Source organism: Lepidochelys kempii, chromosome 5, assembly GCF_965140265.1.
Source record: "Lepidochelys kempii isolate rLepKem1 chromosome 5, rLepKem1.hap2, whole genome shotgun sequence".
In the NCBI taxonomy this organism is placed as follows: Eukaryota; Metazoa; Chordata; order Testudines; family Cheloniidae; genus Lepidochelys; species Lepidochelys kempii.
Window position 1 is genome coordinate 133,156,744 of NC_133260.1, and position 14,256 is coordinate 133,170,999.

At 39.3% G+C, this 14,256-nt stretch overlaps 1 protein-coding gene across 2 annotated transcripts in view; it reads left to right on the plus strand.

Moving 5' to 3' along the window:
- SLC44A1 (solute carrier family 44 member 1) overlaps positions 1-14,256 on the plus strand; it is a 91,232-nt gene that overhangs the window by 63,040 nt on the left and 13,936 nt on the right. For both annotated transcript variants that reach the window (XM_073345962.1, XM_073345963.1), the window contains exons 6-12: positions 309-478; positions 3,272-3,361; positions 5,384-5,523; positions 6,336-6,522; positions 10,030-10,195; positions 12,941-13,097; positions 13,325-13,408. In XM_073345962.1, the coding sequence (XP_073202063.1) occupies positions 309-478; positions 3,272-3,361; positions 5,384-5,523; positions 6,336-6,522; positions 10,030-10,195; positions 12,941-13,097; positions 13,325-13,408 (994 nt within the window). The remainder of the gene's footprint in view (positions 1-308; positions 479-3,271; positions 3,362-5,383; positions 5,524-6,335; positions 6,523-10,029; positions 10,196-12,940; positions 13,098-13,324; positions 13,409-14,256) is intronic.

Genomic DNA, 14,256 nt, shown 5'->3' on the forward strand with positions numbered 1-14,256 from the left:
CACATGACACTTGAATGACAGATGTTTAAGCTGAATTAAGAAAACTCTCTTTTGAGAGGCGGAGGGTAATATTCTATTGGAATATGCATGCTGCCTTCTTTACAGAAATACTTGTAAAAATTGCATCACTCCTCATTGTGACCATTGTCATTCTAGCAGCACCTCTGCATTAAACTCACAGCTCCTTGTTATGGTGTTATGAGGGTGGAGAGTATTGCATCAATTCACCTTTCATTTGTGTGTTGATGTGGCATTTATATTAAGTAGGAGTAATTTTTTTTCTGATTTTTTTTTTCTTGTGTCACCAGTGCACCTATTCCATTCTTCCATCGCTGTGCTCCTGTGAACATTTCCTGCTATGCCAAGTTTGCAGAGGCCCTGATCACCTTTGTCAGTGACAGTAGTGTCTTACACAGGCTGATTAGTGGAGTTATGACCAGCAAAGAGATTATAATGGGACTTTGCTTGTTATCACTAGGTAATTGTTTTTCTCATTATTAGCTGTTTCATAGTACTGCGATAGGAGACTTTTAACATCCTCTAGCCACAACATGAACATAAAACCTATACAGTAATAAGCCCTCAGGAAACTGTTCAAATGCTTTTTACTCAGTAGCCAAATAACTGTTTCAAAAGAAATATACATGCACATTTAGTTTTTATTTAAGATGGGGGGGAGGGGTTGGACATTCTTCAGTGCTCTTGCCACAGCTGTTTAAGTCAAGGAGAGGCAGCTGTACTTTCTAATGCTCATTTGGCCCTTTCACTCACAGTTTTGCCCACTCCCTGCACCTCCTTCTAAAAATGAGAGCAATGCATGGCATTATGCTCTCAGAAACCTGGGACTTAGGCTTCTTTTTGTGTGTATGGCTTAGCTATTTGGGCTGGGATTTTCAAAGGAGCGAAAAGAAGCAATTGTGTTTGGCTCCTTTGAACCTCCTAACCTTGGTTTCTATGAATGTAAATGTTGCAAGTGTGTTATTAAAAGCTGGGAAATTCCCAATTCTGGGCCTTAGGTTTCTTGTCGATCACTGATATCACACCAAAGTGAAGTGATTGTTTGTTTTAAACAGACTCTATAAATGAGGGTAAATTTGGATGCACACAATTTTATTACATTTCTGATCAGCTGACTTCATTGGATTCTTAGTGTGAGGCCCTTAACCTCTTAAAAACGCCAACCCCTGCTGTTACAGCCATCTGTCAAGAGTGTGTGGTTAAAGAAAAAGAAATGACGACTGACTGTAGGGTGCCACAGAGTCTACAGCAGCAAGATTCTGCTATAGCCGATCTGTCTCTGTAGTAGAGAGAGAGAGAGATCTTGACTGAAAAAAAATAAAACGCAAAATCACTTCTTGGAACCAGCTGCAAAGAAACCCACAGAACTATTTCTTCCATTGCACTCCGTGGTAATAATAGCGGACCTGTAATAATTTGATCTAACGGTAAAAAGAAAATTAAGAATTTGCAAACTTGTAGCTCTATTAGTAGGGCCCTACCAAATTTATGGTCCATTTTGGTCAATTTCACAGTCATAGGATTTTAAAAATTGTAAATTTCATGATTTCAGCTGTTTAAATCTGAAATTTCACAGTCTTGTAATTGTAGGGGTCCTGACCCAAAAAGGAGTTGGGGGGAGCGGGGGGGTCGCAATGTTATTGTAAAGATTTTTTTTGTTTTTGTTTTTTTTGCGGTACTGCTAACCCTACTTCTGCGCTGCTGCTAGCAGCGATGCTGCCTTCAGAGCTGGGCAGCTGGAGAGCGGCGGCTGCTCAGGAGCCCAGTTCTGAAGGCAGAGCCGCCACCAGCAGCAGTGCAGAAGTCAGGATGGCAGGATAGGGTATTGCCACCCTTCTGCGCTGCTGCCTGCAGAGTTGGGTGCTCAGTCAGCAGCCGCCACTCTCCAGCCACCCAGCTCTGGGTAGCTGCACAGAAGTAAGGGTGGCAATACCACAGCCCCCCTAAAATAACCTTGTGACCTCCCTCCCGCAACTTCCTTTTGGGTCAAGACCCCCAATTTAAGAAACACTGGTCTCCCCTATAAAATCTGTATAGTATAAGATAAAAGCACACACAAGACCAGATTTCATGGCAGGAGACCAGATTTCACAGTCTATGGCACGTTTCTCATGGCCGTGAATTTGAAAGGGCCCTGTCTATTAGCAACACTATATTTGGATTACTGCCAAATTTTACTTTATATAAAATTTTTCAATAAATAATGTAAAATTAATTTAGTCCTTTAGGTTAAAGGAGGATAAAAAATGTGATTGCTTTCAGATCAATTTTTATGCCCCCTTAATTAAAAAAAATCAGAATGTTAGATCGTTTAGTTCACAAAGACGACCACAATGCCTTTCCCTTCAAAATGTAGCTAGTGCACACACAATACATGTTAGTGAGTGACAATTTAAGGAGGATTTTAGCATGCTGTGTCTGTATGTCGGTGGGACTAATACAATGCCCATGCTGGCTCTCTGTGAGGGAAGTAGCTTCCCAAATGATAGGTGCACTATGAAAACAGATGCAGAAATATTTATGTACCAATCCAAATGAATGAACTTTGAAGTGGCATGTTGCATATAATGCCATAATGCCAAGTGCACAAAAATGGGGATTTAAGAGATGAGAAATGGGAAAATAATAAAGATTGGAGGAGGAAATGTGAAAATTGCAAGTAAAAAATTATTGCAGAATCAATAAAACTCATTAAAGTACCCAATGTGAATTATAAAGATAAAGAACAAAGCAGTAATTTTTTCCTTGTAACAAACATGACATCTTAAATTACATACATCATAATATCTGCACTTGTTTAGCATGTGTGTTTGCATGCGAGTTCTCCTCTGCTGCTCAGAGTTGTGCAGTGTTTTCCCAACTCATAATATTAAACTCACACTTCTGTCATGTCCTCTTGTTTGTTTTGTCACTGTCTGAATACATCTGTGTGGGTAAATTATGTTCGATATATAGTGTACTATGTAAATGCACACATGCTCTTGTTACTTAGCAGAAGCAGGAATTGTAGAGGCTACCTGACTTTCCTTGTGTATTTGTATAATAAGTTTGAAAGCCATGGATGGGGGGGGACACTTCCTTTTATAAAATATTCTATTAATATGCAATAAGATTATTATTAAGATGATAATATTATCTTTAGTGTAGTGAGTTCAATTGAATTTCCTCCCCCTTGCTCGCGAAAAACAACACCTTTGTAGCATGTTCCTGTTTGAAATAATTGCTCTGCTTATTATATTTTTCTCTTTTGCAGTGCTGTCCATGATTTTGATGGTGATAATCAGGTACATTTCAAGAGTACTGGTTTGGATCTTAACAATTCTTGTCATTTTGGGATCGCTTGGTAAGTCTTGTTCATTTCCTTGTTTTTGAGAACCAAGTTCTGATCTCTCTCCCACAATCGCGAGGTTAATCAGCGTCCTACTCAGAGCCACTTCTTTTTTTCTGCTTTACGTTGACCTGTCTCAAGGTTCCATGGGGAAACTGCTATCCTTCTGGCTGAGGAGGACTGGATTAGATTAAGTCATTGCTGCTCTTTACCCAGCCAGATAATTACTGCACCTCCTGCTTGGCGGATGAGTACACACAGCCCGTGACAACCTGGAGAATGAGACACCAGGAATCTATTCAGAATCCTTCAACTGCAGTATAGAGCCCTGTGGGGCAGAGCAGCCCCATTCACATTTAGGAGAGGCCCTTAGGGGGTGCCTGAGCTCTGCTCTGTACATTTAAGCAGAGGGGAACATCGGTGGTTTTCCATCACTTTTCCTCCTCTTTGCATACCTCTTCCAATCCTGGGGACTACTGGGGGAGCAGGGGGCTAGTTAGGCCCCCAGAGCAAGTAACAGTAGCCTGAAGCTGTGAGATGAGTTAGACACGCTGGCTTTAAGATGCCAGAGATTCCTCTACATAATGTGAATTCCCAGTTGTCCCATTAGGGCTGCTTTCTGGCAGCTTTGATCTACCCCATTAACTTCAAATTTTGTGGAACTGAAGTTTTATATTGTTGATCTTCAATAATGCAGCCAAAATATTGGGTATGGGCAGGAGGTTAAATTAGGTGACAGCCATGATTTAAGGTCCTGTGACCTGCCAGAGTTAGAAAAATTTCAGTGGGCCGGTAAAAATACTTTCAAGATCACTTAGCTTTTCTGAACTGCCCCACTGACATCTTATTACATGCTGAAACACAGCACCAAGTGCAAAGACCTTAAAAGTTATGTTTTGTGAGACACGCTGCTTTGTTTACATTAGTTCATTGTTTTTGAAAGCCCCATATGGTCGGTAGCAAATGTGGAATTTCCTGAGTCCTACACCTATCTTTTGAAACGAATAGAATCCATCAGCTAAGATTTTGGCACTTTAGATAGGCACACCGCAGCTGAGTCTCAAACCTTGAGGAAAGGAGAGGAGAATTGGAGAGAGAAAAGAAATATCAAAAGAAAAAGGTTAATTCGTTGGAGGTGTGGAATCCCAGATCAAAGGGAAGGTTCTGTCTTGGAAAAATGGCTAGAGCCAGAGAGTGAAATTCTGGCCCTATTAAAGTCAATGGGAGTTTTGCCACTCCCATTGACTTCAGTAGGGCTGGGATTTCCACCAGAGAGTTTAACGGGAGATGCTTCCCTCTCTTCTTAGCCTTTTATTTTTATTTTTCATTTTCCCACCTCACGTGAGGTGAGCTGGCTTTTCCCTATCACTCCTGCACTTCCAGTGCCTGCATCAGCTCTTCTTCAGGCAGGAACACCTATCTGTGATTTATTTGAGGTGCTGTTTCCGGTGTCATGGATTTTCTCCCCTTTCCTCTCTCTGTCTCCTGGTTGCTTCCTTTCCTCTTTCCTGGTGGCACTTCTCTCTGAAGTGTTTACCCTTTCACTTATCCACCTTTCTTTGCTCTTCTTGTTTCTCTACATCCTCTCTGGGGCTCCCTCACTCAGTTCTTCTATTTTAATATCCCATACACATCCTACCACATCATCATCCGTTCCTGTCCTTCCCTACCCCCTTCCAGTCCTCTAATGCCTGTCATATCAGAGCAGTATCTGTCCTTACCATGCCTCCCCTGACTAGTGGCTTCACCCTGTTCTCTCTAAAACCCATGAAATGAGGAGTACTGATCCAAGGGTGCATGATTTTCGGGTGGACCTAGCAGGGTAGGAGCAGTGCAGGGAGAGTACCTGTTTGATTAGCAGGCAAGTGGGAAGCCAGAGCACTCCCCCTTCAAAATCCTTCCTTTCAGAGTAGCATCCGCCCACTTGGATATTTTCTGTCAGTTTAGACTATGCTGTGTTTGGCTGATTCCATTCTTTGTGCCTCTGTTCTGTAGAGGGAAATATAGTATTTGTCCTGTTTTTAATTCAAACCATAGGAGGCACAGGAGTCCTGTGGTGGCTGTATGCTAAGCAAAGAAACTTTGTCAATGAAACTCTTACTGCTGATCAGCTTCAAGTAGCCAAAGACAATCTTCAGGCCCTCCTGGTCTATGCCATTTCAGCTACTGTCTTCACGGTAAGTGCTTTGTCACTGACAAAATTGTATTCCTTTTTTCTGTCATTCTCGCCATGTTCTTTGGCTTGTCAATGCAGGTTTTGTAATGTGTGCAGGAAAGATTGAAAACGCTTCAGAAACAATATCCCTCTATGTTTTGTTGTTTCACTTTCTACTATTAGGCACTGTTCTGGTAGACCTATTCTTCTGATGCCAGGGGAGAGTGTATTGTAGGGCCTGAACCCACAGCTGGTCTGGGCCACTCTCAGAAGTCAGCTGGGACTTCCTTGCACAGAGCAGCTTCAGGATTGGACCCTTAATTTGTATGTTCACTTGCACTTGGATCCTGTTTGTCAGATAAATCAAACATGCAATGCTGAGATGATACCTCATAATTTCATTTTAGTTAGTAATCTTGATACAGGCATGCACTGTAATTAAACCTTTTTATAAACTTATCTGACAAGTTCTCCAGGATCTTTTTCAAAATATAGGGCAGATTCTGCCCTCAGCTACACCTGTGCCATCTCGTTGCTTTCACTGGGTTGCACAATGCAACTGAGTGATAGAATTTGTTCTATAGTCTTGTCAGTCTGAGTGTCAGTTCAGAAATGTAATTTAAAAGATAGCAGGAGTCACTAAGAATAGTTTGCATTGATAAATCAATCTCGAAATATTTGATGTAGGATTAAGTCATGTAAGCTTGCAGGGTTTACATAAACTGTGTTGGAAGTGTGATTAGTTTGCTCTACTTGAAGAGCCTGTGTTGTTTACTGCACCTGATGGTCTGCTTTTCATCACCTAAAATGTCAGTTGGAAACTTCTCTCCTCAGGTTATCTTGTTCTTGATAATGTTAATTATGCGCAAGCGAGTAGCTCTCACCATTGCCTTGTTCCACGTGGCTGGCAAAGTTTTCATTCACCTGCCACTGCTAGTCTTCCAGCCCTTTTGGACTTTCTTTGCCCTCATCCTGTTTTGGAGCTACTGGATCATGGTCCTGCTTTTCCTTGGCACTACAGGTATGTGGGTACATTGCTTCTTTTAAGTAAACACTAGTACTTTCTTGTTCAGACTTTAGATGTAGTTAAAATTTGAAAATAAGAATTGTTGTGCTCTGGTATATCCCTTTGACTTTGAATACTTTGAATGAGCACAGAGAGTACTTTAGTGCTGAAAGAGATTGCTGTGTTCTTGTGCACATCTGTATTCATCATCAGGTGTGAAGTTACCCATTGTTTGGTGCCCGGGAAATGGCTTTCTACCACTATTTTGCCCCCCTTTGATGTGAGGAAGAGCAGCTGCAGGGCTGCTGTAACATGCAAGCAGTAAGTCTCCAAGGGACTGTCACGCTAGCTGGGACCTGTTCGAACACAGTGTGTTCTGGTTATGGCATATTCCATATACGGTAGCGGGGCCTAGGAAAGGAAGGTGGAGAGTTTATGATGCCAGCTTTATGCCACTCATAGATTTCCCCATGCCAGAGGAATACTTAGCTATCCTGTTAGGGTAGCTTTCAGACTGGATAGTCTCTCATTTTTGGCTGTCTCATTGATTTGCAGAGTTGCAGAAATTAAATACAAAAAAAGCATGTCAATACATCAGTAAAGACATACATGTTTTTTAAAAGTCAGGAAATGTACAACTTCAGCGGAATCCATCAATCTGGTTTTATCTTCAAAAATTAAACTCAGCACATCTTTTGAAATAATGTTCTGTTATTTCTGTTCCTTTCTGTGTTTAGAGGGTATTTTGGCTGGACCTGAGATAGACACCACCAGCCATGCTCAGGTCTGTCCCTGGTCCTTCTTCCCGCTTCTCTGTGCACACAACCAGCCACCTGCTGCTTGTAATCTATTCATTTTCAGCTCTGCTGCAGCTGTTACCAGTAAACAGTCCCCAGCCAGGGCTGGTGCAACATCAGCAACCTGATAAGGTGCTGTCAAATACACAAACTAAACAAACAATAATAGAGGGAAAGTATTCTGTCGTCTCTCTGTTATGGTGATTTTAGGGATTACTTATAACAATCGCATGCAGATAAATGTAATTTTCAGGTTGATGGTATCCTTTTTAAGGTTCCTGCAGAAATATTAATATAGTCACTTGCCATAATATTCAACATATATGCAATGTATTTAACAAAAGTAAAAGGAATAGAAAATGCTAGAGACGTGCAATATGAATATGCTAATGTTACTGTAGGGGCCATAACTCTGCATTTCTTGACTTTTTAAATATATCTCCTGTGACATGAACATTACATTAACAGGTTTTTGCATTTAATTTTCCTCCCTTTCATTGTAGAGCAAAGGGTTAAAAAACCCAGAGACGCTCCTCTAAGGACTTATGGCAGCACAAGCCATTTAGCCACTACGTAAACTGATAAATGCACATTTCTAAAAGGACACATGCATGCACAGAGCATCGTTCAAAACGCAAATGCACAGTAGCCAATTTTCTGGTGTTTGTGGCAGGCTTAGGGCTGGTCTACACTAGATAGTTAGATCCACCCAGCTACCTTGCTCATGGGTGTGAAAAATCCACATGCCTGAGCGACATAATTAAGCCAACCTAAGTCCCTGTGTAGACAGCGCTTCCATCGACTTACCTGCTGCCTCTTGGGGAGGTGAATTTATTACAGAAATCGCTGTAGGAAGTATCTACACTGAAGTGCTAAGCTGTGTGCTGTAGCATTTTAAGTGTAGACGTAGCCTTGGCAGTGGACATGCTCCTCAGCAAAGAGGACTTTACACACCCAGTTTCAAGATAAAGGCCTAGAGATTCACCATAGAAGTTGCTGGGGTTCAGTAGAGGTACAAGGGTTTGCCTGAATAGAGGAGTTTGTAGGATTGGGGCCTAAATGTTTAGCTGATTTTAGTTAGTTCTGTACAAAACGGTGGCAGTAACTTTTCAAAATGGGAAATGTGTATTTTTCAGAAAGTTATAAGCATATGGGGGAAGAGGGTTAAATGGAACTTGAAATAGTGGGTTCACTACTTCACAGATGCTCTAATACATTATAGTAATTTTAACACTTTTTAGATCGTAAAACTGTTTCGGCCTAACTACGGGAAAATATTTGGGATTTTGGGGCCCTGTTTTTAACAAGGGACAGAGATAACAGAATTTGTTCTTGGTTTTGTTTGTTTTACTGCTATAAGTTTAATTTTAATTATGAGATGTGATGTTTGTTATCTGGGGAACAATGAGTCACACTATTTTTCTTGTGCCTGAAAATGGTTATGGTCCCAATTCTGCATTTTGAGCTGTGCAGGTAGACAGACCCCTGCACCCAATGGACCCAGTTGCATCATCAGGGCCAAAGTTTGGGCTTTAATAATAAAAAGCTTTGCTCCGTTTTAACTGTTGGTAACCTCAGCCCTGGTCCTGCACGTGCCTAATTTTATGCACTGTGAGTTGTCCCATTGATGTCAATGGGATAAAATGTTTTGCATTAAAGTTAAACAAATATTGAAGTCCTTTGCAGAAACAAGGCCATACATACTATATATCAATATTTCCCAAACTACTAAAAGCCAAAATGTATAACATTTCTAAAAATGAGTCAGAAGAAACTTGCTTTTCCAAATAGTAATTTACTAGAACAAAATTATTTTGGTATTGGTGTTTGTCTTCCAAGGTTCATACAAATCTGAAACCACTCACATAACAGATTTAGTGCAAACCTAAGTGAAAACACGAATGGCTTTCAAGTTGGATCTGTTTTATGCACCTGTTATGTCCATCCTCTGTATTTTCCTGAACCTCTTCTGCTGTTCACATCATTCTGATGGGTGAGATGGACCTCCACAGTGAATGCTAATGCTTTTTGAAATAGAGCATCCATCGCCTGAGGAAATCCTGACACAATGTCAGTGAGCTTATGTGAAAGTGCTACTTGGATCAGACAAGTCTATTGGGTTTTAAAATATGTATAAAATTCTTTGGGAAAAATCTTCTCTTCTCAAATGCTGCTAGTATTCTCGCAAATAGATTTTGTTATTCAAATATAGACAAAACACACATATAAACACTTGCACCATCAAGAAATAGAGGTGACCATTAATGTTGTTTGATCCTAACTAAAAAATACAAATTATGATCTTTAAATAAATTTCTGCAATTTTTGCAAACTATGGATATGAAGAGAGGGTGGCAGAAAATTCAGAATGACTTAGGTTTCCTTCCTTTACATTTTGGAATAAGAAATCATTCTGCTTTATTATTTTTTTCCAAATTGCCACATGGCTAACAATTTTTTTTTTTTAACTTGGATGTTGAATGTGCTCTGGAGAATTTTAAAATCCTTTCTCTGCATAATTATTAAGAGTAATTAATAATTCTGCAGGCTGACCCAGCAATATTATCTCCATTATCAACTGTCCAGCTACACAGGTGTTAACGCTTTATTAGTAGACAGAGCTATCACTCTTCAAATGATTGAGAGTTATTAGCTGAATTACAAATGGTTCCTTCTTTCTAAGTTGATATTGGCTATCTGCCTTCTTTCTCTGATTTGTTTCTAGGTAGCCCTGTCCTAAATGAACAAGGGTTTGTGGAATTCCGGGTTTTGGGCCCTCTACGATACATGTGGTGGTACCATGTGGTAGGGCTGATCTGGATCAGTGAATTTATTCTAGCATGTCAACAGATGACTGTAGCTGGGGCTGTTGTGACATACTATTTCACAAGGTGAGAACTTTTCAGACAGCTTTTTCTTGAGAGACCTAGTAACTGAATCATCAAAAATAGCTGGGGCCAGAGCTTGTGGTGAAATGAGCAGATGTGTTCTGCCTGAAAGCTGAAAAGCAAAAGCAAACTCCTAAAATAAATAATATGTTTAGCTGGTTTTGTTCAATTTAAAGATGTTAAGCACTGCAGTCTTGTTTGCCCCTACGTCCCATATACACAATTAAGACCTAGATGATTCATTTTTTAAAAAAAAAAAAGTAAAAAGCACTTTGACGTTCATCTGTTGTCAGTAATAACGCCGATAAGCTCCATTTAAATTAAGAGGATTGGCACTAATTGACTGGGATTACTTAATTGAAAAATACAGTCCTTCAATTCTTTACACCCACTCATTTGTCTGTTTTCTAAGATTACAGAAAGTCCCATTAGAGCCATCATTTTCATATGAATTTAGGCAAGATTATATACTAATATTCATGTGAAGCAAAATGTATATATTAAATCTCCGTGTACTATCACTGTGCATGAGTCCTAAATTTGTAAATCATGCTATACTCATATCAGCTAATGCACATGTATCTCAAATGCAAGACAGGGATGCATCCCATGTTTTTAGAATAATAACTCCTAATTGGTAGTATTGCAGTGTTCAAAAATAATGAGAATTAAAAATAAATAAATCTGAGCTTTTTTTAATTTGGTTTTTTTTAGTCTCTAGGTGCACCGAAATCATGTTTTTAAGCTTTTTTCTACACAATAAGGACTAGAAATTTTTATTTTTTTTTAAATGGAAGCGGAGGTTCTTCAATCACAGAGCTAGGAGATAAGGCTTTAAGAAAAATTCTATCATGAGTCTTGCAATAATTTTGTGAGAATGAGGAATACTGAAGTGATATCCAGTGCTTTCGCTAACATACAACTGTTGGCAACATTTTTGATTAAGGAAAGAAATGATGATCTTATTGAACTTATTCACCTCTTCTTTTTTTTAAAGTATATCTTTCTAAAGTGAAATTTCTCAAAATGTAACCGTGATATTTTATAGTTCACTATATATTTGTTTAAAAAAAGAAATCTCTGTGCTCAACAATCTGATAATTTAAGTTACACTTCCCATTCCAAATGGTCTCAAAGTAGTATGCAAACAATAGAGATACAGCACCTCTGGAAAAACGCAGCTACTTCTGAAGCAGAGGGCATCAGCGGTGATGCACAGCAAGAGTGGTGGAGTAAGGGAGGAAAATGTCAACCCATGACAAAGCCTTTATGCCTTATTAAAATTGCCATAGGGTCATCAGTGTCCATGCAGAGCAGAGCAGACCAGGACTTTGGTTTAAATGTTCTCTCATATGAAAGATACCTTACCGTAATTTATTTTCATTGATATCCGGCAACCATTCATTTCATTGATGTCCCTGCTGTGCTGTTTTTACAAATGTACGGTTTTCAAAAATGGTACATAACTAGGAAATACACAGTAGGCAGGAATGGTCCTGCTGCGGCATGGAAGTGGGCTAGATGATTTAAGAGATCTTTTGCATCCTCAACATCTGTGAGTTTATTAACTGTATTTTACCTGAAGGTAAATGAGTTTGCTCTTACCTGCTCCCTGTCCATCATCCCTTAATGGGAATTTTGAGTTATTAAATATCCATTTCCCTCTACTACTTCGTTTTCTTGCATATTAAAGTGTGGTTCTAGTCTGAAAAGTGACTGTGAAAATGGTATACTGGGGTTCCACATTGTTGTTAATGATTTCTAGATCAGATGTACATAATTTGCATACAGAAAGATTTTTGTTTAACTGCCAGCCCTGAACTCTCACCTCATCTGTAAATGTAAATGTAAAAGCTTATGCTCAAATAAATTGGTTAGTCTCTAAGGTGCCACAAGTACTCCTTTTCTTTTTGCGAATACAGACTAACACGGCTGCTACTCTGAAACCTTAAGAATAGGTTTTCCTAAATTCAGGGGAGGCATTTTATTATTGGAACATTGGCACTTCATTAACATTAATCCTATGATACTTGTATCACTGAGTTGTTTTTTTTTAATACTTATCGGGCGCTCTTTCACTAAATGCTGAATGGACCTGCTGTAGAGAGGGAAATAGTGATGGCTTGCTTTAGAGGAAACAAATACGAATGATAAGAATACATTTCTTAAAAGCTATATCAGAAGACTGAATGTGCATTCAGCTCATCTTATAAATACATCCCTATTTCCCCTTATAAATACATCCCAATAAATACTTGGTTACAGCACTGTATTTTGTTTTAATACTTGATTCCCTGGCTTTGTGGATAGGTATATTCAGAAATACAAATGGTCTGAAAACAGCTTTTGTGTAATGAATGTATATATGCTTTTTCCAATATATAAAATAGGGAAAATCCTAAAATAAATTTGGGGGAGAGGAGGGAAAGACTTAAAAATGTTGAATTAGACATTCATAAAAGTGTAGAGCTTAAAATATTGATTGGTTAGGTATAACTATAGTGCAGGCCAGTATCCCCGCACAGCTCAGCTGATGACTCATCCTCTTCCTGTTATTACATTAAAGCTAATACTGTTCTATACCCTGCTTCTCAGTGTATCAGCAGTGTCCACTGAAGACTAGAATGAGACCACCAAATTGCTTTTCACCTATGAACTCAGTCCAAATTTGTCTGTAGGTGTTTTTTCTCATCTGAAGTCCATATTGATGATACTGCTTTATTTTATTTCTCTGCTGATTTTCCACAGGGAGAAACGGAATCTGCCATTTACTCCTATTCTGGCATCAGTAAATCGCCTTGTCTGTTACCACCTAGGAACAGTGGCAAAAGGTTCTTTCATTATCACATTAGTGAAGATTCCACGAATGATCCTTATGTATATTCATTCCCAACTCAAAGGAAAAGTAAGGGAAACCTACTTCTTATTAAAATACTGGGTTCCAAATGCTTGAAATTTGAACCTAAGTTCTGACCAAAAAAGTAAGTGTGTTCATGAAACTTACGGGCTGATTTCAGAATATTCAGCCCTTAAAGTATAGCCCATGCATTTAAATGTAATGGTCATTCATGTTCTTTGTCCTTTGGGGGTTTTTTAATGTATTTGGGTTTTTTTCCCCTGTTGCCATGCTAGGAAAATGCCTGTGCTCGATGTATGCTGAAAGCTTGCATCTGCTGCCTTTGGTGTCTAGAAAAGTGCCTGACTTACTTAAATCAGGTAAGATTTTATATACTATGACTTTTTATATAAAGGCTGACAATTTATGTGTTTGAGGAAGGATAGTCTTAAACCAGAAGATGGAGTAATTTTTTCCTGAAGTTGACACATGTTAAATTGTACTTTGGAACTTGATTGAACCTATGTACCTCAGTCATGTCCCCATTACTGAAATTAAAGTACATTGTGATCTCACTGAGGCTCATTACATTAGTCCTCATTTACAGCGCCTGTGTGAAAAATTGTCCACATTTCTCTTTCTGGAAAAGACATTTTGTCCTTTAAAAATGACTAATCGTGTCTAAGCAATATAGCATTAGTTTAATGGCTGAGTACAACACCCCCGGCACCCGTTCTCCCCAGGTACATTTAAGTCTGAAAGTGTATTTATCATAACAGAGTGTGGAGCTTTTCTCCTTTTTAATATTTGAGCATCACATATTTGAGAAAATGTGTTTCTTTTAAGTCTCTTCCTTTAAGGCTATGTCGACACAGCAGATGGGAGGTGCAGTTCCTATCTCAGGTAGATGTATACATACTAGTTCTGCTTGAGCTCGTGTGCTAAAAATAGTAGGGTAGCTATGGCAGGTCGGGCTAGTGTCAGAGTCTAACCACGTCTGAGATCCCGAGTATGTACTCGGGTGGCTAGCCCAAGGTGCCACCTCAGCTGCCACGCTGCTATTTTTAGCATGCTAACTTGAGCAGAGCTGTCACGGGTACATCGACCTGAATTATACCTCCCAGCTTCAGTGTAGCATTATCTAAAGAAGGAGAACAACTGTGAATTGTGATGGGTTGTTTAGTCATATCTGTTTCCTTGTGGGAGAGTTGTGCTATAGTCTGTTAAT